Source organism: Leptopilina boulardi, unplaced genomic scaffold, assembly GCF_019393585.1.
Source record: "Leptopilina boulardi isolate dan_hultmark-lab unplaced genomic scaffold, ZJU_Lbou_2.1 LbouV2_248, whole genome shotgun sequence".
Lineage (NCBI taxonomy): Eukaryota > Metazoa > Arthropoda > Insecta > Hymenoptera > Figitidae > Leptopilina > Leptopilina boulardi.
The window spans coordinates 688980-716128 of record NW_026137805.1 but is presented as its reverse complement, the minus strand read 5'-3'; the positions used below and the strand labels follow the sequence as shown (position 1 = coordinate 716128).

The 27149-nt window shown below is 28.6% G+C and overlaps 2 protein-coding genes across 4 annotated transcripts in view; both read left to right on the top strand.

The window, feature by feature from the left end:
- Positions 1-27149, top strand: part of LOC127280497 (hemicentin-2-like) — a 174854-nt gene that overhangs the window by 93273 nt on the left and 54432 nt on the right. The gene's annotated exons all lie outside the window — the stretch shown is intronic.
- On the top strand, positions 36-1743 carry LOC127280529 (uncharacterized). Its single transcript, XM_051303575.1, has 4 exons — positions 36-133; positions 262-627; positions 834-1002; positions 1071-1743. The coding sequence occupies exons 1-4, from the start codon at positions 97-99 to the stop codon at positions 1312-1314; spliced, it is 816 nt and encodes a 271-aa protein (XP_051159532.1). The 5' UTR covers positions 36-96; the 3' UTR covers positions 1315-1743.

The window sequence follows — 27149 nt, the reverse complement described above, 5'->3', positions numbered from 1 at the left end:
ATGGAATTAAATTTCTAATACAATACAATTTATGTTTACAATATTGTTAAAGACGTATTAAAAATAAAAAATTATTTCTAAAATTTATTTTAAAAAATGAAAGTAATAATTTTTTTACTCACCATCATTTTATGTAAGTATAATTTTTGAAAATTGTATAATTACTATTAATTTTTAATAAATATTTAATTTTTTATAAATATTTAATTTTTTTAAATAAAACAATTTTTTAAAATAAATAAAAAATTATTAAAATTACAGATAATTTCCAAAATGTTGTAAGTGATAATAATGATAAATCAAAAATTGATAATTGGTTTAAAATGAAAATTTACAGTGAAATAAACAAGGAATGCGCGTCAAGAACAAATAATTCGATAAATTCAAAAATTTTTACTGAATATCATACAATTTTAGAACAATATTGGGAGCCACTTTATTATCGTGATGTAGAGAAATTTGATTATGTTCTTAAATATGTTTATAATTCAAAAGTGATTGAAAAATTAAAGGAATTAATTAATCTCATACAGAAGTGTTTAGATAATGAAAAACAATTAAATCCCAATGAATTGATTATTGTTATTGAACGTATTCTCAAAATTCATGCCAAACGAGTTTTACAAAGTGAGTTTTTAAACACTTTTTAAACTATCCATTTTTTACATTCTATTTAATTTTTACATAATTAAAAAATTTTTTTTAAATTAAAATTTCATTATTAATTAATAAAAAATTTCATTTTTTGTTTTCGAATTTAATTCATTGAAAATTAATTTTAATAAAAGTTTAATTTTTTAAATTACAAATATGATTTTTTTTATAATTAACAGTTGATCCAGAAATGGTTGCACAATTTGGCGCCTGTAGATTTATAGCAAACAGTAAAATATTTAGAAATTGTAAAAAAGATTATAAAAATATTTTAATTAATCCAACGAGAAATGATGTAACTCTCTTTCAATTACTAACGGGATCCTCAGTATCATCATCTTCCTGCAAGTAAGTTTTTTTTCCCTTAAGAAAAAAAAGTTTAAACAATAGAAAGAATAAAACAAAATTTCTTCCAGGGAAATTCTACCATTAGAACAATGTTTCATGAAGGCTTTTGCTCCCTGTAATTCGAGTGCAAGAAAAATTTTTAAACTCAATCTTACTCCTCCAGACAATAAGGAAATTATTTGTGAAGAATTTCTCCAAGAAACAGAATCCAATGATAATGACGACGAGCACATTAATGACGTTATAAGTCATGCATTTGGATTCTTTAGAAAAAAATCCCCCATTGTTGCCGTTGACAATAAATATAAGTAGACTTTTGTCTAAGAGAAAAATAAAAAATGTGGTGACAGCGGTGGGATTTTAAAAAGATTTAGAATTAATAAAAAAAAAAAAAAAAATAAACATAATTTAATATATGTAAAGAAATTTTTGATAAATTGACACAATGAGAAGAGTAGGAAAAGTATCTCCATCATTCAAAACCATCCAAGCGTAAATTAAATGAGAGGGTGATTCTATTTTCGATTACATTTAGAAAAGAATCTTTAAAGAAAGAGAGAACGTGCGTTCTTGATCCATCCAGAAAAGATGACAAATCATTCTTGGTTGAAAATTGGAATTTCACTTTTGTGAGACATTGCGCGCGTGAACGCGAAAAGAGGATTTTAACTTCGTTATCATCATAGGGATGAAATTCCTACGCGCTCGTTTGTGAAAATTAAAATTTAATTAAGCTTACAATTTCTCCTCTCATTTTTTTTTGTCTCTATCTAATTCCAAGCCGGAATCCCTTTTAGTCTTGGGATACTCATTTTATTTCCCGTGCATTTTTTTTTTTTTGACGAAGAGGGTTGGAAATAGGTGGGAGTGTCACGTTAATTCACAGTTTTCTCACTCAATTAGAGTCTGTTCCAAGTTTTATGAACGCGCCAATTCTTACACAGTCAAATTGAGAAAATTCGATTTAAAAGATTTTATTGCTGCTAATTTTGCTGCCTTCTAATTTTCTCGTTTCGCTGTAAATTTGTACGAGGAATATTAAAAGCCATTTCCTCTGGTTTATTATTTCATTATTGCAACGATTTTTAATTCACCCGGTTGGGTTTTTTTTTTTTTTTTTTTGGTGGGATATAATAAAGTTGTAGGATATTAATTAATTTTTTAATGTTCGTATTAAAGATAAAAATAATAAATTATTAAAATTAGAAATTTTTTTAAAAGTGGTAAAATTAATCAAAAATTGTAGGAATAACATTATGTTGTTAATTTAGTTGTCTCATAATTTTTTAATATTAAAAATATTCCAAAGTTAGGACTGTGGAGTAAGTCACTTGGTAGCGACGGAGGAAGAATGAATTGGTGAGTGAGAATCGTCGGTGTTATATAGTGCCTTAGTGGGGGGAGACTGGAGTGGCGCAGTGGTGGGGAGGCGTGAGTCCCCAACTGGCCGCCCGGCAGTGGAGGGGGAGTGGCCTCGCGTCGTAATTGGCCAACAGCATTTTATATAACACAGTGCTCCTCGACTTTAGCCTCAGTTCGACTCTGGCGCTCCTTGGTGTTGTATCTCTGAGATTAATTTAAACTATACTAATTTTTATCATACTTTTTTTACATTACAAAACTAATTTCTTTTTTTTATTCTCTAATTCTACCAACAAATTAAAATAACCTAATTACTTTTATTCCAATGCCTAAGCATTTTCGTAATAAACCTAAAAACATTTAAGTAAATTAGTTTATTTTCTATATAGTAGAAAATGTAAATTTATTCAAAGCATACAATTTTGCTTCGTTGGAGCGATTAAAACTTGAGGTAAATTCAACATTACTAAATTGTGTTTCTAGCAAAGGGGTCGCGTCATCCAGGGTAACATATTTCAATTTCAACCTCGGTGGGTGGTATTCATTCGTGTTGCCACAGTGGTAGGGGGTCGAGGTGCAAAGATACGATGTTAAACACCGTATATATGGGAAAAGTCATGACGAGAAAAGGAATGGGGGAAGAATTTTTTTTTTCTAAAAGGCAAAAGGGGGAAAATAAGAGTAGTCGTTGGCCCAATGTTTGCTTTTGCACTTTCATGCGGAATGAGAGCAAAGCTCACACTTGAAAACCACCTTTTGGTGAATGAATGTACATTTTTTGATAGAGTGACATTTTGTCACGAAAATACACCTTTCTGCGCGGTTTGGTAGTTGACAAAGTTTGTGTTAAATACACAAAAATTCTAGTGACATTGAGTTTTGTCCGAAAAGAAATTTTTAGTTTTACCAAAAAAAAATGTAATTACTAATTTTTTTTTTGTTTTAATTAACTGTGGTCTATTTAGTTTAAACGGTCTCGTAAAAATCTTTTTATTGTTCAGAAACTATCTCTTTCCAACACTTGGCTTTCTTTCCTAGCGCACTTTTGAATGTTCTTTTAAAGTCTCTTTTTTTTTTGTTCTGCAGTTTCAAAGTCTTTCTTTCTTTCCTTGAATTTTCGTTGAAGTTCAACTTGCGGAGGGCAAATTTTTCTTTTTTTTAAAGAAACTTTTCTGTTTATCGACGTGATAAAATTAATAAAAGAGGAAAAAAAAGGTCATTTATGGATTTTTATTTTGTATTTTAAATATAAGTCATAAAATTGTGAATGTCACGTATACGCATAATAGAAGAAGAAGAAGTTGACTGCAGTGGACTAAATCCAGTCTCTTTCATTTTCCGCAGCAACTCGTTGGATTTATTCAGCAGACCACACGCTGTCGCAATAAATAAAAAACTTTTTGGCGGATTTCGTTCCGTCAGGTTAGTATATGTATATATATATATATATATATATATATATTGGATTGCAAAAGGGTTAAGCTTTCGGGATGCTATATAAAAGTAGAGCCATCATGCGATACTTTAAATTTGCTCCAGAAAAGTCACTCTCTTTTTTTTTGCGCTAAGATCCCTTTTGGCCGAGAACACGCTTCTTCGTTGAAGTACGAGCTTCAAGTAACACGTCCACTCTTCATAGTTACTCACGCCACTCAGTTTTTTCTCTTTTATATATATATATATATATAGAGAGAATCTAACACTACACCATCATCATCATCCCTTGTTGCCTATTTTAATCTTCTTTATCTCCACGACTTTCACTGTTCCATAGGGTAGAGTGTAATTGGTAGACAATGCTTCTTAGGAAAAACCTTTTCCTTTATAAAAAAAAAAACATCGAATTATCAACAAGAGCAAATCATCGAAATTTTGATTTTAAGGAACTAATCAGTATTTACCATTTAATCTCCGATTGCTCTAAATTCTGTTGAATTAAACAATGTCATGTATTAAAATCTTTAGAAGTCAAATCAAAAACGGACTTCCTCCATCAGTTTTTTCTAGGTTCGTTGATTTCTCGCGAACTTTATTCACTTTTCCGAAAAGAATTCTTGACTGATGGGATTATCGGTAGGTTTTTTTTTATTCGCGTGAATCATCCCTTATTATAATCCCTTTTTTTAATCGGTTCTTTCCACCCCTTTAGTCAAATTCTTCCACCCCCTTTGGTTCATTCTTCCGCCTCTTTACGATATCTGTCCTCTTGTCTCTCTCTCTTTTTTTTTCTCTCCCCCATGCTCTATTTCTGGTTTCTCTGCCTCTAACGTCGTGTCGTCGTCGTCGTCGTCGAGTAGAATCGATTTTCTTTCAAGTCCATCCCCGTTTCCTGTGCTCTCTCATGGAAGATAGAGGCATACGTGCGCGCCTCCGGGGAGGATGGATGGATGGCAAAATTAAGTAGATAAGTTCGCGAGCCGGTTATGGGGCCGTTGTGTAGACGTCTATATAGAATCTCTCTCTCTCTCTCTTCCTTCCAGAAGATGAAAAAGGACGAAAGTAGTTTCGCTCTGAGAAAACATACGATAAGCTGATCCCTTTTCTGAGCGACGATTGGCTTCCCTCCCGAAAGTATAAGCTTCGAAAATATTTTCCGTCGGTAAGGCACTTCTTCTTTTTCTGTGAAAGTCGATTTCGTTGGCTCTCTCTCTCTCTTTTTCTTTGTCCGGGTGTCTCCCGGAAGGAAAATATCTTGGGTGATATTAAAATGTATCTCTCTCTCTCTTTTGCTGGACTCAGTGTTGACCCACTTTTTTCCTTAAGAATTAAAAGAAAATTTCTCTAGTTTCTTTTTTTTTCGAAGAATGAAGGGAACTTTTGACAAGACTATAAATTTTGATATCAAGAATATATTCCACTTCTATTTTTAGGTATATAGAATGGAATGCATCTTATTTCGAGAAGTTGTTTTGTAAGAATTTTTCAACTCTCTTGCTTTAATAAATTTTGTTGATTTGAAAGAAATTGGAAATTTTTGTGATAGTTTTGTAGATATTTTATTCAAAATGTTATACGCTTAAAAGAATTATTGATAAAGTTTTTTTAGGCATTAATTCTTTAAGATTTCCTATTGTAAGATACAAAATTAAAACTTCTTTTGTTGCACTCCTTAATTATTAATCCTAATACTTAGTTTTTAACTTTCAATTGTCACTATATAGTTTTCATTGTCAGCAAATTTTACTAAGGAAATGTAATCAGTAAACCTCACTGCGTCACGTGTATTCTATGATTTCATTGTCTTATTTAGTGAATATATACACAAGCTTTAGTCAAAGTTTGCGAAACCCTAGATGTATATTTAGTGACAAATCAACAAAGTAATTAATGACGAAATAAACCACTTAATTAATGTCAAAACTTATTCAATTATTGTCGAAAATCATGCTACCTTAACATACAGTGAAACCCACGTATATTGGACACGCATTATTTAGATTCCCGCTCAAATCGGATTTTTTTCCCGGTCCCATGAAGTCCGATAAACATGGGTTTTATTACCGAACTAGAAATCTCCCTTACCAATTGATGGTAAAACAGTTTTTTTGAAAATGCTAATATAAAAAATTACCGACATAGAAGTCTACCTTACCGACTGATGGTAAAGAATTTTTTTTGAAAAATTCTAATATAAAAAATTACCGATATAGAAATCAACCTTACCAATTGATGGTAAAACAGTTTTTTTTGAAAATGCTAATATAAAAATTACCGACATAGAAATCTACCTTACCGACTGATGGTAAAATATAAAAATTACCGACATAGGAATCTACCTTGGTAAGGTAGAGTTCTACGTCGGTAATTTTTTATATTCTCATTTTTCAAAAAAAACTGTTTTACCATCGGTCGGTAAGGTAGATTTCTGTGTCGGTATGTTTTTACTTTTCAAAATTTTTCACCCCAATGTGAAATAACCCTAATAATCACGTAACGATCGGAAATAAAATTCGATTTTGCAAACGCGCATTACAAAGAAAATTATATTTATTTATTATATTTTTTCTTTTAACCTCTATAAAAGCAATTAGTATAAACAGTTTTACGGTGAAAATCTCGTTTATGAAAGCGCTAACCAATCAATCGTTATCGATGAATGAGGAAAAGAGAGAGAAAGAGGGCTTTGAATTGAAAACAATTCCTGACACTAGTTTTTTTTTTTAATTAGAGAAAATAAAAGAGGAGTTTTCTCTTTTTTTTTTTTTTTTTGTTTTAAAATTTCCAATCATTCCCGAGGTAAATTGAATTCGGGACAGTGGTGGCGTATAGGCTTTGATGGGAGAAAGAGAGAGGGTGGTGGTGGTGGTAGGTAACTTTGACTTTATAAAGCGAGGAGCTTTGCTCTGCACTGAGAGCAAAAGCGATTCTAATTGCTAGTGCAATTTCTATGGAAAGTTAATCGACTATCTCGAATCCCTTTGAATTAACATTCGAGGCTTGGACAAATTCGTGTGCAACAACCACATGTCGGGCATTAGGTCGTTTGTAGTACATTGGATGTCAAGTGGGGGCGAGAGAGAGAGAGAGAGAGAGAGAGAGAGAGAGAGAGAATGAGAGAGAGAGAGAGAGAGGGAGGGAAATAGGCCGGTTTTGGGGGATAGAGAAGGAGATGCTTGACGACTTTAGCCACGCTTGCTTTCTCGGTTAACTAAGCGGGGAACAATTTCGAATTGCGAAATCTGCATCAATTGCGCACCACGGTATCGTTTACTACCCAAGGGCTTTAATGGGAAAGCTGAGGGTATCTCTCTCTCTCTCTCTCTATATATATATATATATATATAGTGGCGAGTAATTATAGACGATTGCCAATAATAGGGATAGTTGCGATTACTATATAGAGACGAAATTTCCACAATCTAAGGGATATCAGAAGTCACTCAAGTGTATATATACGGCCCTGGAGGGGGTCTTCATATATGTGTGTGTGTACGTACCATCTCGAGGCAACTCCCGCATTCTCGTGGAAAATGGAACGCGAAATTGACGCCTCTGCTTTTATTGAATAGGTTAGAGCGACGGAGCAAGTGACGAGACCCGCTTTTACAAAAGGGAAGATTTCTTTTTTTTTAAAAAAACCACCACCCACTTGTTGATTGACGCTCCATTCTTCCTAATTACTTTGAAATCTTTACAAGATCACTCATTTTGAACTTGTTTCATCCACCCTTTACCTTAGCGTTTTAGAGATTTCTTTTGTGTTAAATTAAAAGAGTTTAAGTAGCTTGTATAATCGTTTGTAATTACAATTAAACGATTTGTAACGTTCTGCGTTATTTGATTATATTTTTCTTGTTTTAAATTAATTTTTATTTAAAAAATAATCTTTAAATTTATATCAATGTTCCAATTTAAACGAATTTTCAACGATATTCATCAATTATAAATAAATAGAAAAAAAGTAAGTGATTTTATTGTAACACAATAGTTTGTTTTTACCAACAGTCGGTAAGGAAGGTTTTTAAATTATCCAAAATAAATATAATTAATGGAAATTAATTTTTAAATTAAAGAATAATTGTTTTTCTAATTGAAGAAAATTTATTTCGACATTGATAAAATTAAAAAGACTTAATTAGAATTAATTATTTCCGTTCGAATTAATTTCTCCGGTTTCAAATTCAATTGGAATAACAAATTTACGGTGTGGCAAATTGCGTGAGAGAGTGAAAATGTTAAATTGAACAAAATTGTGATTCGGATTGCTAAATAGACAAAAAACAGTTTTCTAGTCTTTTTCCACCTTTTTTTTTTTTTCTTTTTTGAAACGCCTACTACTTTTTTCTGTAAAAGTGTATTTGTTTTTTTTTGTAGCTGCAACGTAATCAGTCTCGTTTCAAAAATACGAAGAGATTCGCCTTTTTTGCGAACTCGATACCTACCTTTTCGCTTGAATCCATCATCAATTCCATCGTTCTCGTTTTTTGGTGAAATAAAATAACGTGACCCAGAGTTTTTTTTGGGCTGGGAAACAATTTTTATATCAAATATTGAACTTCGTTTAGAAAAAGAAAGGAACAAAAAAACTTTGTAAACATTTTATTGACTTAAAAAATAATTTTAATTTCGGTAAATATATATTTTTAGAATCAATTTTAGAAGAAAAGAAAAAAATTAATATAGTCAAATAAATGGTTCTTGCCTTTCTTTTTTTTTTTTTATTAAAAACAAGTTTGATTCATCGTGAAAAACTTTTCCTCTCAGACAGTTTTGCAGATAATTTTAATTTATCTCGGGTGAGTGAAAAGAAAAATAAGAATTTCAATATTTTTTTTTCAAGATGGAGAATATTTGCAAATTATTTTAGATTAAGTTTGAAAATTAAACATACACAGAGAAAATCTCAGTTTCTTGGAAAAATTTTATTATAGCTGATTTAATTTAAAAGTTTTATATTTTAATACTTTAAAATTACATTTACCTGTGTGTATAAATTGATTTTATAAAATTTAATTTTTAATTTTACAATTCAGTTATGAAATATATCTTTTAATTAATAATTATTTCATTGCCTAATTTAATTATATTAGTCCTAGTTATAGAAAATTTAATCTAAATTTCCATTTTATTAAAAAATTGCTACTCTGAAACTTTATTAATATCACTTTTTAATAACTCAAATCGAAATAAAATTTTAATTTACATATCAAGTTTTGTTTTTATAATACTAAAAGTTTTAAATTAAATTAATCGAATTTAATTTGCAAACTTAATTAATATAATTATAAACAAGAAGTTTGTTATCAATTATAAACTTTGGGAAAATCGAAGTATATTCCTCCTTTAATAATAATATAACTAATCGTCAATGAAACGCAAAATGTATTTTAGAAATAAATTTAACGGAATTTAGAAAAGAATTATTATCAAAAAAAAAAAAAAAAATTGTAAAATTTCTTTTCGCTTATAAAAAAATTGACACAGAAAGACATTTTCGTAATATAAAAATATATCCATGGGTTTTTTTTTTCTGAAATCTTCAAAGCAACTTTATATAACCTGAAAGGGATCTGGTGGCTTATGAAAGCTGTTGAAAAATTCAAACTGACTTCAAAGAGAGAGAGAGCGAGAGAGATACAAAACAGTTACATACAAGCTCCTAATTGCACCCAGAAGGTATTGACAGTTCAAAAAGAGATACTTCTGAATTATTCACTAATATAACCATGAGACCACGAATTTAATGAAATTTTAATTTTTATACCCAGAAAATATTTTACTTAATTTTCATTCGATTAGTTTTTTGATTAAAAAAAAAAAAATTGAGGTTATGTTTCTTTAGAAATACTTTTAGAAGTATACTATCAAAATGTAAGAATAGAATAAATTCAAATTAAATTTTGACCACAGGTGTAGAGAATCATTTCTAACATTTCTCATCGTAGGCAAAATTAATGATAATGAATTGTAATGAAAATGTTTGGTCCGCGCGTGTTGGAAATTTCGAAATGAAGGGCGGGGGGGAGGGAAGGGTATCTTTTGCGCGCGCGTTAAGTTAAATTTAACGAGACACGGAAGTTACGAGGAGATTGCAGGAAGTTCAAGTGCCAAGTAATGATAGTTATATGACCATTTGGAACCTTAGGACTGTGAATGCGTCTATTAAGTTATCAGGCGAATCTTATTAGCCCCAAAGAGCAAATGGGAGTGCGAGGCAACTACGGCGGGCATGAGGTGTTGCTACCTACTACTACTACTGCTACTACGAAAGGTTAGGTTGGAAGCTAAGGCTTCCATAAACCATAAACTTAAGCCGTGGAACGACCAATGTTGCCAAATGTATACGCGCGATACCCGGAGGTTAATACATAATGCATGTTTCGGATTTACGTGTATATAGCTTACTCACAAACACACCCCGGATTCCAGGGGCGTAGCACGATCTTAATCATCTAACACCACCTAACGAGCTATGAAAAATTACCCAATGTATGTGTGCGCGCAATTACCCCGTTAAAATCGAGACATTTCACGCCTCGAAATTTTCAACTGTTTTCTTTTTTTAGTTCTAATATTGTAAACGAAATTAAAAATCTAACCTCACTTTTTTAATTTGGATCTTTATCTAACTATAGGTTATGTTTTAACATTTCAGTTTTTTGAATTGTGTTTAAAAAAGTAAACTATATATAAGTCAGTGTTAAAATACCCGCTTACATTGGACCTCGTTATATCGGATACCTGCTTACATCGAATATTTATTTTAAAAATGCCGACACAGAAATCTACCTTACCAACTGATGGTAAAGAATTTTCATTTTTTTGGAAAAATTCTAATATAAAAAATTATCGATATAGAAATCAACCTTACCAACTGATGGTAAAAAATTTTTTTTTTGAAAAATGAGAACATATAAATTAACGACATAGGAATCTACCTTACCGACTGATGGTAAAACAGTTTTTTAAAAATGAAAATATAAAAAATTACCGACATAGAAATCTACCTTACTTGTTGGCAAGGTAGATTTCTATGTCGGTACTTTTTTTGATATTTTTATTTAAAAAAAAAGACTGTTTTACCATCAGTTGGTAAGGTAAATTTCCATGTCGGTAAGTTAAAATCGAGACATTTCACGCCTCGAAATTTTCAACTGTTTTCTTTTTTACTTCTAATATTGTGAACGAAATTAGAAACCTAACCTCACTTTTTTAGTTTGGATCTTTATCTAACTAAAATACAATTATAGGTTATGTTTTAACATTTCAGTTTTCTGAATTGTGGTTAAAAAAGTGAGGTAAGGTCAGCTTATAAATAAGTAATTACGATTTAGTTTTCTAAGTAACTTTTTGGGACTTCTTCTTTATTTTCTTTTACCATTTAGATTCTATGGGCAATTATTTCTCACATCCCAAGAAAGTGAGGTTAGATTTGGAAATAAAAAAACATTAGTAAATTAATTTTTATGAATTTAAATTAAAATAGCTTGTATATGAATGTGAAAATGATTATTTTAAAAACTCGTTATTATTAGCAAGAACTAAACAAATAAATGAAATGGTGAAAGAGGTAAAATAGAAACCGTTGTATACAGTTTTGTTAAGTTAATTTTAATGGAATGAAAATAACATTAACATATAACCATATAAAGTATAATACAAGCAATATTTAACAATGTCATGTTTAATGTTCATGCAGAGGATACATGGAACGTAAAATGCAAATATATTTTATACACATTACATCTATATTTCTATGTATTCACGCACACGTACATAAATTTCAGGAACAAGATACTTCTCAAATTACACAAAATCCACTTTTATTGCCTTTTAATAAATACATTTCAATCTATAAAATTTTTTTTATGAAATACAATTTACATAATTCTTCTATGTTAAGATTTTTTTTTAATTGTTTTACGATTTAGTTTTCTAAGTAACCAGCTTTTAATATTCACGAATTTCTGTTTAAAACATTTTTTTTTCTGTGAAAAAAATTTCATTTTTTTTTTTTGGACGTTAAACGATAAAATTTGTCCGCAATGTTGTAATCGTGAAAGTTTCACGAAAACTGTCCCTTTTCACTAAACACGATTTCCGGACGTCATTCTTTAGCGAAAAAGGTCACGTGTTGTCCTCTCTCGTCGTGTTCTTGAAAAAAACTCGTACATTTCTTTCGTTTTTCCTTTTTTTTTTCAACCCTCTTCTTTTCTGTCGTTCCTTCCCGAGGGTGACATTCCACAATACCAGCCACGTGACATATTCTCACTGGACATATACTTTTGACCTGCTGCAAGAGAGAGAGAGAGAGAGAAGGTTCTCTTTTTTCTGTTTTATTTCAAACCCTCTGTTCTTTTTAATTTGTGCATAGTTACATGAACTTTTAATTTCTACACTCGTGTCTTATTTTCATTATTATGTCTTTTAATTTCAATCTTCATTTGTAGAGAGCAAGGGCTTTTTTTTAATAAAGCTAATTTAATTCACGACTGTTTTTTTTTTTCGAAAAAAAAATACATTTATTTATTATTCTCCCGAGGATTATACAAAATATTAGAATTTTTTTTTTTTTATGCTTTTAAGAACATAATTTTTACTTAAATTGTGTATTTAGAAAATTTTTTTTTATAATTTTATTTTAATAATGTTCTAAAAAATAACAAATTATTCTCTTAGGTAATAAATAGTCACGTATTCCCCCCACTTCTCATATAGGCATTGCGGAATCGATGTTAGAAATTGCGCGCGCCGATTACGAGTAGTGGGAGTAATAAGACCGATTCTGCAATAAAACTGAAAAAATTACACCTCTGGTTTAAAAAACGGTTAAAATCTAGTATTATTACATATTTTCAATTGAAAATTATTGAAACATAATCAAAACATTATTTTACTCATTTCTATTAACGAGCGTATGATTTCGAGTTAATTCCAATGTATACACGATATTTTCTGTTTATTCATCGACGAAGCAGTAATTTTCCGTTATGTAAATTTAACGAGGGGGAGGGGGATAAATTTTAATTTACCGTATTCGACTTTGGATTGAAATATATAACAAATTTTCACTTGTGTCATTCTGTCGAATTTGTTATTTATATTTTTCACATATATATATATATATATATATATATTCATTTACGTATTTGAAAAATGACATTTTGGACATTTATTTATATATATAGAGATCCCCGGAAATATTCGAGACGGTCCTGCTTGTCGTCAATGTTTCACGAAAAAAATGGCAAAAGAGATATGAAATGAACGAGTGGAAGAGAGAGAGAGAGGAAAAAAGCGAGAGAGAAAGAGATAGATTGAGGATTGAAAGCGGAATGCGGTTGGTGGAGGTCGAAAGGGGTGTGGAAAACGTTTCCTCCGGCATAACAGGAAATGAAAGAACCGTGCACAGAACGAAAAAACGAATGGAAAGTAAGAGAGAAAGAGAGAGAGATAGAGACGGTCGATGTCGTTCGCACGATTCGTTCTACTCCTAGGAAAAAGAAAAATTCTCTGTTAACTTTACGTTTACGGAAAAAAAATATCGAGACCAAAAGATAGAGGGTAAAAAAAAAAAATTTCTCGTCAAAAACACGATGTTACACATAAACTTCAATTCGCCAACTCTCTCTCAATGCCTTTTAGTTCACGACTCTCTAAATAAACAGATCAAACGCAATATTTGTCCCTCCATCGTTTTTCTTTAAAAAAAAAAAAAAAATTGTAAAACTCGATGTTACGAAAATGCTAAAAAAGAGAGTAATCAGGATTTATTTTTCTTCCCCCCCCCCCAAAAAAAAAAAGGGAATTTTCATTTTTAACCTAAAATATACACAATATTTTTTAAAAAATAGAGCCCGAATATTTTCCTAGTTAAGGAAATTTACCCTAAAATTAACTCGCGCGTTTCGTTGAAATAAATGACGAGATTTGCTTTCCATATATGCAAAAAGCTGTGAAACTTTGAAAACTCGAAGTGTAATTTAAATTAGTGATGCAAATTCTCTTGCGCTGCAAGAAAATTGCTTGAAAAGTACAGAAAAAGATTTTTAATTTTTTTTTTTTTTGTAAACTCAGCGCGAGAACTCAAACGACACAGAATGAAAAATAAAGTCGAAAAAAAATTAAAATAAAAAAACTTTTACTTCAATAAACGAAACATGGGACAATATATGTTTTTTTTACTTTTAGGGTGATTTTATTTAAAAAAAAATAAAATTCAACTATTTAAAAAGTATTTGTTCGTTTCTATAGTTTTCAAATAAATTTTTTTTTTCCTCTTCACAGCCTCTCAGAACTTTTAGAATCTGAAAACAATGAAAAAATAAAATTAAGATTGACAAAAAATTATATCGAATAAAAAAATATTTTTTCCACGTTCTTCTGCTTTGGAATTTTTTTTTTTAATATGAAAAAATATATATAAAAAACAATCAGTTTCAGAATAAAATGTCGTCAGCTTATAAACGAGAAATGAAATGTTTTCATTTCCAGCTATTCTTCCATTGCAAATTATTTTTTCCCGACCTCGCGAAAGTATCCTATGTCGCTATATAAGAATAATCGTAGTCGAGAGTGAATGGATATTTCCTTTTTTTTTATGGATTGCTATGGTTGTAACGTTTTCTTTAAAAGTAAAGTTACGACTACTATACTCGTTTCTTCAGATTCTTTTATATTTATTTTTTTTTTGTTCTCTCATTTCTCCCTTCCTCACCTTTTTCTCAACCCCCTCCATCACCCCCTTTACATTCACGACCAATCTAGATAAAAAGAACAACTCTACGAGGTCATTTCAATGTTTTAAATATTTTTTAAAGTCCTCCTTTATCTAAACGTAAATCTTACATAATAGAGAACATGCCTGAAATAGTGGCTCTTAAAAATTTATACTGATATTAAAAGTAATTTAATTTTCTCTTTAGTATTTTTTGTTTGAATGATAGTCGTTTTTTTTTTTTTGGTAGATATTTGCAAAAAAATTAGAATTTTGAATTATTTTTCAAATGAAAAAATTTATCTTTAAGTGTCACTAGGAGGAGTGTTATAGAAATTTTCTCACAAGTGGTGAAAATATTCTTCATAAAAAAATTTTTTTTTTTTATGACTGAGATTCTAATAAAAAAAAAAAAATTTCACACACACATATCAATTCTAGGTTAAGTGTTCAATAAAAAATGTAACAAAAATCTTTTCGCCTAAAGGAGAAGGAATTTTTAACATGGATTCCCTTTTTGCCTTTAGTAATATGGAAGTGTATCAGAAAGCCTCGCAAATTGCAAATGTACGTCACATCTTGCAACAAGTTAGGCGAAAAGTGGATCACTAAATATTAGGCAGCAAAACCTTTACTTGGCCTCTAAAAGGGGTGGGTTTTCGGGAAAGAGAGAGAGAGAGAGTACTTCTTTCGCTGGTGCTTTTAAGCAAACGTTCCACGTAGTCGTGCACTATTTCACGAAGCAGCTGCTGTTAAAATATCCAACTCCCCCCTTCCCCACCCCTCTTACACTATATAGCGAAACTCTTCTATGTCTATGAAAATCGAATTAAAGTACGTGATATATCTTCGACTATCAATTATGTTTAGTTATTATTAATAAAAAAAAAAATTGATATTAGGTTAGAAAAGAAAAGAATGGTTACTATTATTCTTTTCGTAACGATTTTAAAACTAAAAAGTGAGGTTATGTTTACCATTTAGAATTAGCAATTTAGTTTTCTGGCATTTTTTAGATGACAATCTACTCAATTGCCTCGTGAACTACTTCCAATGAAAAAGTGAGGTTAGGTTTTTAACTTTTATACTCTACATAACCTCAAAAAAAAAAAAAAAATTCTTTAAAATAATAAAAAAAAATAGAATTCAAATAAGTTTCTGCTTTTTTCTAAAATGAAAAAAAGAGAAACGTGTGAATGTGTTCAATTTAACGTATAAATTGCTTGGGCGCGAATAAAAGTCTGCTAAAGTGAGCAGAACCTTCTATATATATACGTTTCGAGGTCAAGCTGTAAGCCTCAAGGAGCTTTACAGAAAACGGGAAGAGCTTTAAACACCTGGTCAAGTGTCTTGTGATTGGTCGTCTTCACATTTCTCTCTAATATGTGTGATATATGTCAAGATCAAAGAAAATCTTTGCCCGAGAAGTGTCGAGATTCAAAATTCACATTTCAAAATTGTTATTAAATTCTCCATTTTAATAATCGATAAAGTCAAGAATTTAAAAAGAATGTTAAATTTTACCATACTGTCATGTAATATTTTTTGGATATTATTATAATTTGTCCGTCTGTTTGATAATATTAATAATTATTTTTACAATAGTTATTATTATAAAAATAAATAATGAAAATGATAATAATAATTATTATTATTATTATTATTATTATCATTCGGGTATAAAATAAAAATATTCTTTTGAATCTCTTGTAAATGTAAAAAAAAAATTTGCTATTTTCTTTCAAGTAATCTGATTATCTAAAAAATTAATTAAATTCATTATGAATGCGGTAAATGTCAAGTGATTCTTTTTATAAAAATAATTATTGAATAGAATTCTTTTCACTCTTTTTCAGTTAATTGTGGAATATAAAAATATTATAAGCATAGTAAATATTTGAAACATTTTTCTGGTTTTTATACACATTTCCATTCACTCTTATAATATATATATATATCTTTTTCTGCTATTTTACATGTACATTGAAAATAAACCCCCGTAGCTCTAATGAAAAAATAATAACCTCAGCAAACTAATATAAAATGCATTCAGATTTTTAAGACGATATGCTCTCATATTTTTAGAAAAGAAAATATTTGAAAAAAATATGAGTTTTAAAGAAAGAAGAAAAAATTGATAGAATTGAAAAAAATAAAGTGTCGGGAAAATTTTTAAAATAGATGAAAAAAAAGTGGTAAAGGGGGGGGGGGGAGAATACTTTAGAAATATTGAAAATCGCTAATTCTGAGGTGAGCACAAAATCCGCTGCGTGCGTCGAACTTTTCACATCGACTGTACGTGCGAAATATCGACCTACAAGCGACGCTCTCATGCCCCAGGGCACAACTCTTACGATTGCATTTTGAATACATTACATATATGCAATGCCGAATTTCGACAAGGCACTAAAGGACGTATTTTGCCCATCCCCTCAACTCCGCCCTTATAACTCTTTAGCATTTGTAATTTTCTTTTCTAATTACAACTTTATAATCAAAAAAGTTAATAAAATTTTTATGTAATTTTGAATTTTAATTAATTTTTGTTAGTAAAAAATTTATTTTTAAATTTTATTTTAATTATAACTTTATGTAATTAAAATAAAATTTCTATTTTGTTGATGAGGTTAGATTAGGTTACTAAATAAAAATTAGCAACATGGGAATTAATTATTTAAGGTGTTTTTTTTTAATTAGAAAGATAAGTTACGATTTAGTTTTCTAACACCTTTTCTTCGACGACTGTCTTTTTGGAAGACAATAATTTGGAAACTGTTCACTTGACATCAGCTGATCAAAATTGTCTGAAAGTAGAAACAAAACAAACTGCGCATGCGTCAGTTGTCATTCCCCTATTCGTCGAATTAGCGCGCGTTAATTTGAAATATTTCAAAAAAACTTAACCTCAAAATTACGTTTTTTTATTTTCTTTCAAAAATTTGCCAATTTTTTTTTTTTTCTCAATAACCACTTTTGCACCTCTAAAGATTTCCATCATATGTGATCGTTAAAGGTCGCGCGCATATAAAATATAGCAAATTACAAAGAAAAACAGAATCAACGTGCAAAGTAAATATCGTGAAATGAATATAGTGGAAAGATAGAACGAGAGGGGAAAAAAAAGTGGGTCGTATATGGAAGGAAGAAAATATGTGTGCTTTGAGTTAAAATGTAATATCCGGGATAACTTGAGTTTATGTTTTATTTTATGGAGTCGTCTTCTTGATACTTGATATTTTTCAAAAAAAAAAAAAAAAAAAAAGAATAACAACAGCCCCCATAAAAGTTAGAAATTCCAGAAAGGAAGCATTTCATTTAAAAAAAAAAAATTAGAAAAAAAAATTTAATTAAATCATTCTCGTTTATTTTAGCACAAGAAGAAAATAAAATTTCCTGTTATTCATTTTTATATTTTATTTTCATTAAGAATAAAAAAGAAGATTGAATTATCTCATTTTATTTTCGTAATTCAAGTTAAAATAACAAAAAAAAAGAAATTAATTGACGCCAAATGAAAATACTGTTAAATTAATTAATGTCATTGAGATTTTCCCTCAAATTTAATTAATTTATATTCGATTTCGTTTTTAATAGGGAAAAAAAATAAAAAAAAAACAATTTCATTTGTATTTTAATATAATTATTTAGTAGAAACTTGGAATTTTTATATTTTATTAATATCTATTTTTTGTACGTCTAACTTAATAAGAGAAAATAAATTAAAGTAAATGAGAATAATTTGCTAAATTAATTTTAAGGATTTGAAAATAAATTTCGGGGTTGAATAGATAAATTAGCATCATTAATATTTAATAAAATAATAAATAGAATATAAAACAATTTATTTATGAATTTTTTAATTTAAAATTAAATATAGATAATTAATTTTATTTAGTTAGAAATAAATTTATTTCTACAAGTTTTTTTTTTAAATATACAATAAAACAGGAATTATTTTTAGACTTTTATACAAATGTATGTCACTATAAAAATGTGAATAATAAATGCGTTACTTTTTTTTTTGCTAAAAGAAAGAATTTGAAGGTAAAATTGAAAAAGCTTAGAATTCCTGAATATGGTGAATATCCATATATGTATAAACTTTTAAGAAATATTCCTTTGCTCTACATTTTCTTCTTCGATTATATTTTTCACTAGATTTACGAGGAGATCACTTGGCAATGTATCAGCCATTGAAATTCAAATTTCCCCCAACATCCAGAGCGATCAGAGATCGTTAATTTTGAAGGAGTCTGTTATTTCCCTAGGGGATCGGACTGATTCCATTTCTCTAAAAGTTATCGTTTTTGTTGATAATGCAAATATGCTTCCATATATTCTTTCACATTGTTTTTCATTTTCTCTCTTTTTTACACAATTGTTTCAGTTTTATCATTGAATAATTTCATTTTTTTTTAGAACCCAGTCTGTTAAAATTTTCTTTGAAACGAAACTGTTAATTTATTATTTTATTTCAAAAAGGAAAAAAAATAAATAATAAATACAAATAAAAAATTGGGTGACAAATTTTCTATATATATATAAATTTAACTTGAGTGTTGGACTGTAAAATGTCGCATGCAATAAATATTGATAGAGTTGAAATTGAAACAACACTTCTTTTATGCAAACATTGGAAAATAACCGTCGATTTGCAAAGTAGAAATAAGAACGAATAAAAAAAAAATGAAAGTGCAATAGCGGTCGACTCACGTAACGCTACAGGTATATTTTCATCGGACGTTGCATACTTTATAATATCGAGGGAAAGCTTCGCAAATTTTTTTTTTTTTGTTATCGAACGAGTTATGGTTATTCATTTTTTTTTGCCGGGGTTTTTTTTTCTCCACTCTTGAAACCAGCTGAATCATCTGTCCCCATAGCTTTTCTTTTTCATAATTTTTTTTTTAAACCCTGTATTTTTCCTCTCGTTCACTAACCATCCTTGTTCTATTTTACTCCACTCCCGACTGTGTATTATGAAGAAAGATTTTTTGACTATTTTTAATCCACGGGAAAAGCAAAGTGACGAGCCAAAGCATCTACAGGTTGTCGATTCTGACGGACGTACGATCGACAGATATTCCGGAGTTGCAAGCAGTTCACAAATCCATTACTCTATCTATCGATCAGCTAGAGCGTGAGAGAAATATTATACTCGACAATGGCAACAGTTGCGAAACAACTTTTTTTGAAAATTCAATTTGGAATTAAGAAAAAATGTTTTTTTAATTAAAATATTTAATTTTTTTCTAATAGGAAAATTTTTTTAAAATTAATAGTAAAAATTAAAAAGAAATTACGTAAACTATTTTATTTGAGCAAAAATACAATTAATTTTTCCCAACACTTTTATAGACAAATTTTTTCTTATTCGACAACTTCTTCTTCTTTTTTAAATATAATTTTCATGTTATTAATTTTTCCAAACACTTTTATAAAATACTTTTTCTTTACAGAAACGATTTTTTTAACTTCTTCTGCGAGACGTGAAATTGTCCGTTGTCCAACACTGACTGATGACTGCGCGACATTTCGGGCTATTTATACCTCAAGACTCGACGTTTTCCCGACCAATCACAGCGCTTCCCCCACTCCTGTCGCAAACATTTATCGGCGCGTTACATTTTTTTCAATGTTGAATTCCCTAATTCACGTTTCCTAATATTTTTAATAGAAAATTTTTTACTGTCAAAATATTTATTTTCGAAAATAATTAGTTTTGGAAAAAAAAGTAACGTAACATTTTATCAAATATTGAAAATAAAAATTTAATTAAAAAAAAACTTTTCTTTTCAATAATAAAATGTCAACGATCATCACTGTTCAATTCCTCTTAACCTAATTGATATTTCAAGTTCTTCCAAGTTGAGTAGAGTGTTAGAATGGAGATTTTGCAGTCTCGATATTGAAAATCAGTTGGAATGTAATAGGAAAAGGCGGAAATAGGAAACCTCAAAGTTGACAGAACTCATTGCACGCAGAAATCCGTTGCATCCATTCATAGGAACACGTTCATCATTTCTCTCAAGACTTTTTAGAAAAAGAAATCTTTTTTCGTTTCTCTTTCACGAAAGTCTGTCACTCAGGAAAAAAAAATTTTTTTTCCCCAATGTATATTTATACTTTTAATCCACATGAACTCACACAGTTTAAAATTCGACTGACTTTTTCCAATGAGAAAAGAGAGGAAAGTACAATGTGCGGTAACATTGGGAGGATTTGTTATCAACTTTTCTCTCTCCTACTGGATAAAAAAGTTCGGCCTTTCGCAATTGGAAAGAGCTTTCTAATCCTTTCGTACTTTAAACTCCCCTTCGAAAATACATCCATGGGGGATTTTAGCTCAATTTTGTAAAATGAAAAAAAAATTAACAATTATTGAGAAACAAATTCTTTTCGTTAATATTTTTTTGAAATTCATTAAAAGACGTATAAACAAAAACTTTCATTTTAATTTAATTTTTTTATAGTAAAAGAAAGGTAATGAAATAAATCTCCCGGCAAAATAATCTAAGCATAAAATTGTAGGGATTCCAATATTTTTTACTTCTTGAATTTTTCCACGACTGGGAAAATTTCTTTTGTAATTCTTTAATCTATTTTTTTTTTGCTCCTCTTTTGTTATTTTTATTTTTGCCACCGTTTTGAGCGTCTCTCCGGTGTGGTGTCGGATAAAGTCGACAAATCGGATAAATAAACCCAGCTGAACAACTCTCGGTGTAAATTTCGCAACAAAGTATATTCAAGAGTGTAAATGTGTGGAAGCACATACACAATTCCGCCATAATAGTCGCGCCACACACCTATATCGATCGATAGAGCGGCGTGCGCGTCTGTTAAATCCTCCTCCCGTCCCGGGCCAATGTTCATCTCCCTCCCTCTCTCTCTCAAGGAATATTTAATTTTATTTAGTTTTTTTTTAATTCTAAATGCCAGCATATTCTTTTTTTTCACCACAAAATCCTCCTTCTTTCAATTTCGTAAATTCTGAATTATTTTATTTTTTGTTTCCTTTACTTAATTTGGGTTAGCTAGCTCAAAAAGATAATCTCAGATTATCCCCCCGGTATTGTGGAATACTGTCAGATCTTCAGATAAGAATATAATCTCTATAGTGAAATATAGAGATAAAGAAAATATTGGCAGAAATTTTCTTTTTTCCGATATCAAAATAATTTTTATTTTTATATTTGCAAAAATTTTTCTATATATTCTAAAATTGAATTATTTTAATTAAAATTTTAGATTGTGTTAATTATGTTCACTAGAATATGTGAGGTTTGCTAACTGACAATAGTAATTAGTAATAATGAAATATTCTGCATTGACCAATGTTCGCCTTTATGCTCTTTTAAAGTTTAGAATGCAAATAATGAAAATCAGAATTACGTGCAATATGCAAATATTTGTTAATTTAGAATGCCTCTCCTGCCAGTGTTGAGAGTTGTGTGACTAACTGTCGAATGTCGAGTTTTCCCAGACTCTGGAGAGTAAAGATACCGTTTATATTCTGCCTGACCGCAACAAGGCCTTTTCCACTGAAAAAATTTCAACTCTGGTTTTAAGTAGATAAGAAAACTTTTTGGTCAGACATTATTCATGTCGTCAATTTACATTATACTTACACAAAAAATGCTAAATATGAAAAAATAAAATAAATTTAAATAAATTAAAACTGCAATTATAAATTTAAATATATTTTTAAATATATAAAAAAAATTTGAAATAATAAAAAAATTTAATATTGAAATGTAAATAATTTAATATAAAACAATATGTAAAAATTTCCTTAAAAAATAAAAATTGTAAATCAAAATAAAAATTTCAACTAATAAATTTATAGAAAAATAAAATTTTTGACAAGTACTTTATACAAAGTACTGTAAATATAACTTTAAACAAATAGAAACATTTGCAAATAAAATCAGTTACATTTCGTGACATTTTAAATTGAAGTTTATTAAATTAAAAATGACCCCTTTATGCCATTCACTTTTCAACATCAAAAAACTTTTAGATATACTCAACCTGACAGCATACATAGAATATTCATAAACTTTTACATTTTTACAATATTTTTTTTTGAATTGTTTGAAAACCTAACAGTTAACGAAATTCATTTTATTTTCTATTTTTATAAATATTAATTAATTGAAATTTCGACTTTTTTACATTAATTAACTTTTTTTAATTGTCATTATTTACTGTTGTTATTAATTTTTCCAAACACTTTTATAAAATATTTTTTTTTATTTTTCTTTCATAAATTTTACTGATTTTTCAAAAACATTTTAAGTTAAAAAAAAATATTTTTTTAAAACACTTTTTTAAATGTTAGTGCTTTCGTGAGGTAATGACGAGTGAGGACCGCATTAAACGAGCTAGACTTTTATATGCCTACGTACGACGAGAGCCCCGACCAATCACAGCGCGAACCCCCCACTCCTGCTGCAATGCCGCTAATCCGCTGCTTTTTCCCACACACGAAATTAAGTTCCTAAGAATTTTGAAAATAATAGTATTATTAACAATGACTATAATTATTATTTTTATTATTACTATTACTATTTTTATTATTATTATTATTATTATTATTATCATTATCATTATAATTTTTGTAATTATTTTTTAAACTGAGACCAAAGTTAAAATAACGAAACCACTTGGAGATTAGTATTGGAACAAGATGATCAAAATTTAATGACTTAACAGGGTAATTAGTTATAATATAGAACAAGCCCAAAGTGGATTACGTGAGTCATAAACAAAATAATGGTATACAATAAACTTGTTAGCAATAGACTCAATTGATCCATCAACAGATTTCCTATAATTTTAGAAGTTAGTTTAACATAAGCATTAAAATTGTCATCTCATAAATATCTATATCTATATATGTATATATTTATAGGAATTATCAAACTTCCTTTTTATCACAAGTTTTTTTTTTTTTGCAAAATATTTAACAAATTTGTTTTCTAATTTAATATTTCATAAAACTCACTCGCTCTCTGTATGCGGAAAATTAAAATCCTGTGAAAGTTATAAATTCACGCTAATCGGATAAAAGAAAATTTCCATCACAAATTTTTCGTCGTATAGCAACATTTTATGTATTTTATAAAGTTTTCAAACACATTTTATAATTAAAAATTTGCAATAATTATTGAATTATTTATTTATATTTATTAAATAGGAAATATTTATAGAAATATTTACTAATGACAATTTTTTATAACATTTTTGATGGTAATAATTTAGTAAAGCAAATTTTGAACTAATGTAGTAAGGTTTAAATACACTAAACGTGTTTGAAGATCAATAAAACATTGTTGTAAAATAGTTTCTTGCTTAGTTGAATTACATTATGAATATATAGTTGCGAGAATTATCTTCTATTTCCCATTTGGCACCTTATTAAAGTTAATTAAATTTTGTGATTTAATTAACTAATTACAATATAAACTTTTTTATGATATATTTGAAACACCTCCTCAAAGGTCTCTCTTGGTCTTTCATTCAATATCGGAACATTCTATAATAGTTCATATCGAAATTCCACGAACATCAAACAGCTGAATGTTAACAACCCTTCAAGGCCCTTCCAATCTGATGTTGAATAGCACCTTGTGGTCTATTCGCTCGGAAATTTAACTTGGAAAGTGTACTTTAGCCAGAAGGTATAGCCGCTTCAACTTATCCTCACCTTTACAACCTCTGCCTTTGCTAATTGAAACTAACAAACTTTTGCCTCCTTAGGGCAAATTTACATGGAAGGTTCACTTTAGCGAAAAAGGGGGGGATTAGTTTACGTCTCGAGTTATCCATTCTCAATTCCTACTTAGGTGTTTAAACACCTTAATTTTAATTTTTTGTTGTTATTTTTATTTAAAGTTTAAATCGCAGAGAAATAAGAAATCATACAAGAAAATTTTTATAGTTACGTATTTTTTTCCTGTCACTTTACAAAATAATTAAATTTTTTTATTTTTAATTAACTATAAAAATAACAATTCGTTTATTAGTCAACGATTTTTTTTTTAAATTTTTAATTGTCAAAGGGAAAATTAAAAAAAAATACTTCTATTCCATTGTGTGTAAATTACTTAGAAAACTAAGGCATTTCTATGCAGTTTTTTTCCGCTTAAAAAAAGCACGAAAGACCGCTGTTATGATACGTGATGGAACGACAAATTGAATGAGAGATTTGATTGAGGCAAGAAGGCTGAAGAAAAAGTGAGATATGAAAGCGGAAGTAAGCGATCTTTCATAAGAAAAAAAAAAGAAAGACGAGCTTAAGAAATGAAAGAAAGAACGCTGAGTATTGTGTGAGAGGAGTGAAAGAGAAAATATTCCGCATTTTCTCAATTTTTATACACGATCAATTTTTTCTCATTATCGGAGAATGACAAAACGAAAGGACACACGTTCTTGATGAAAGGACGTGCGACGCATGAAATTTTTTTTATACCATCTGCCACTGCACGATATGTTTGAAAATATTTGCACAATGTGTAGTAAATTTCAACCCCAACATGTGACTATCATAGCTTTCACACTCTCATAAAAATAAAACAACCTCCTAAATATTGCCAAAAATACTGTCATGTTAAATTTTGTTAAATCATCGTTTTAAAGTTGAGAATGTACAATTTAAACAGATTTAACGCATTAATTTTTTCCAAACACTTTTAAAGGAAATTTTTTTATCTATTCTACCGAATATTAACTTTTTTAATATTATTTTAGTTCTAAAATTAAATTTTCCAAACACTTTTATAAAATACTTTTTTTCTACCAAATATTTACTTGTTTAAAATTATTTTACTTATAAAATTAAATTTTTCAAACTGTTGTATAAAATGTTTTTTTCTATTCCAACAAATATTTACTTATTTAAAATTATTTCAGTTTCTAAAATTAAATTTTCCAAACACTTTTATAAAATACTTTTTTTCTATTCCACCAAATATTAACTTTTTTAAAATTATTTTAGTTTCTAAAATTAAATTTTCCAAACACTTTTATAAAATACTTTTTTTCTATTCCACCAAATATTAACTTTTTTAAAATTATTTTAGTTTCTAAAATTAAATTTTCCAAACACTTTTATAAAATACTTTTTTTCTATTCCACCAAATATTAACTTTTTAAAAATTATTTTAGTTTCTAAAATTAAATTTTCCAAACACTTTTATAAAATAATTTTTTTTTATAAGTTATTTCGACTTCTTCGAAACTATTTTACTGATGTTAGCACTTCCGTTATCAAATACTGAGTGACGAATGCGTCACGCTGTTTCGATATTTATACGTCTTGGCGCTAGTAGCGCTTTAGCCAATAGGAATCATTTCCCCACTTTGAACACCATGTTAAAAATAGTTACCTAAAACAAAATGGACAACATTTTATTTATGCAGTTCATTCACAAAATTCATTGAACACAAAAAAATGAAAATTGCAATTAATCATTTTAATTACTAAATGCAACTTTTAAAATGAAAATAAGAGAAGATTAGAATATATATATTTTTTTAATATTCGTCTTCGACTCATTCATAAATGAAAAAAAAACATTTTCTTCTCATCGAAAAAGATGAGAAAATTTTCAAGAATTTTTTTTTTGAATGACGATCTTCGTGACCAGAGATTTTATTATTGTCCAATTGGTTTCTCTGACGGATTCGGAAAAATTGAAATTGGTCCTCGGTACGCCATTGAATTCGAATGAGAAAGGAAACTTGATCTGGAGGCAAGACTGATTACAATTTGTACTTCCGCGCTAGCAATATGTATGCCAATCGATCTTTCTCCACCTTTCCAATATATTTGTCCGCAAAAAAATTTTTTTTTTCGATTAATTAGTACAAAATTGCTATACATCCAGTATTTTAATATATCTATATCTATTCGACTTTATATTGAAATTCCTCCGGGAATTTCAATTGTGGTCTCGTATTTTAAAAGTCAAATTACTTTAATTCCGCATCTCAATAATTTCGTGTTTTTAGAAAATTTATATCAATCTCAATTAACCAACACCTCAATAATAAATTACAATTTTCACGTTGCACTTGGAATATCATGAATATCATTACAATAAATTTTGCATCTAAATATAGAAAATCGGCAACTATTTTAGAATTTAACATTATACGGTAAATATTGATTTTTCATGAAAATTTCCGTTTTACAAAATTATATAGAATATAATATATAGATATGTGTGTATATATAAAAGTGTAATTAATAAAGGGGAAACAAGAATAGAGAAAAAAATTGCAAATAAAATAAAACTTTTTTTATTTTATTCTGCAACAGTATAAATAAATTTAATTAAAAATTTATATTAATGGAATTTTATAATTTTACCAAAACGAAGAAAATGAGATGAAATGATAATTAAAATTTGTAGTCTAATAAAAAATTTATATCATTTCCTTTTCCAATTTTATTGAAAAAAATTTTAATCATAAAAATAATAGTGAATATAATGTCGTTGAGATTTAATTAATTTAAATTAAAAATTAAGTTTCTTCAATAATATTAAATTATGGAAAAATTTAAAAGCAAAGCAATATTAAATTCAGTTAAATATGTCTAGACAATTTTTCTTCTTGTCTA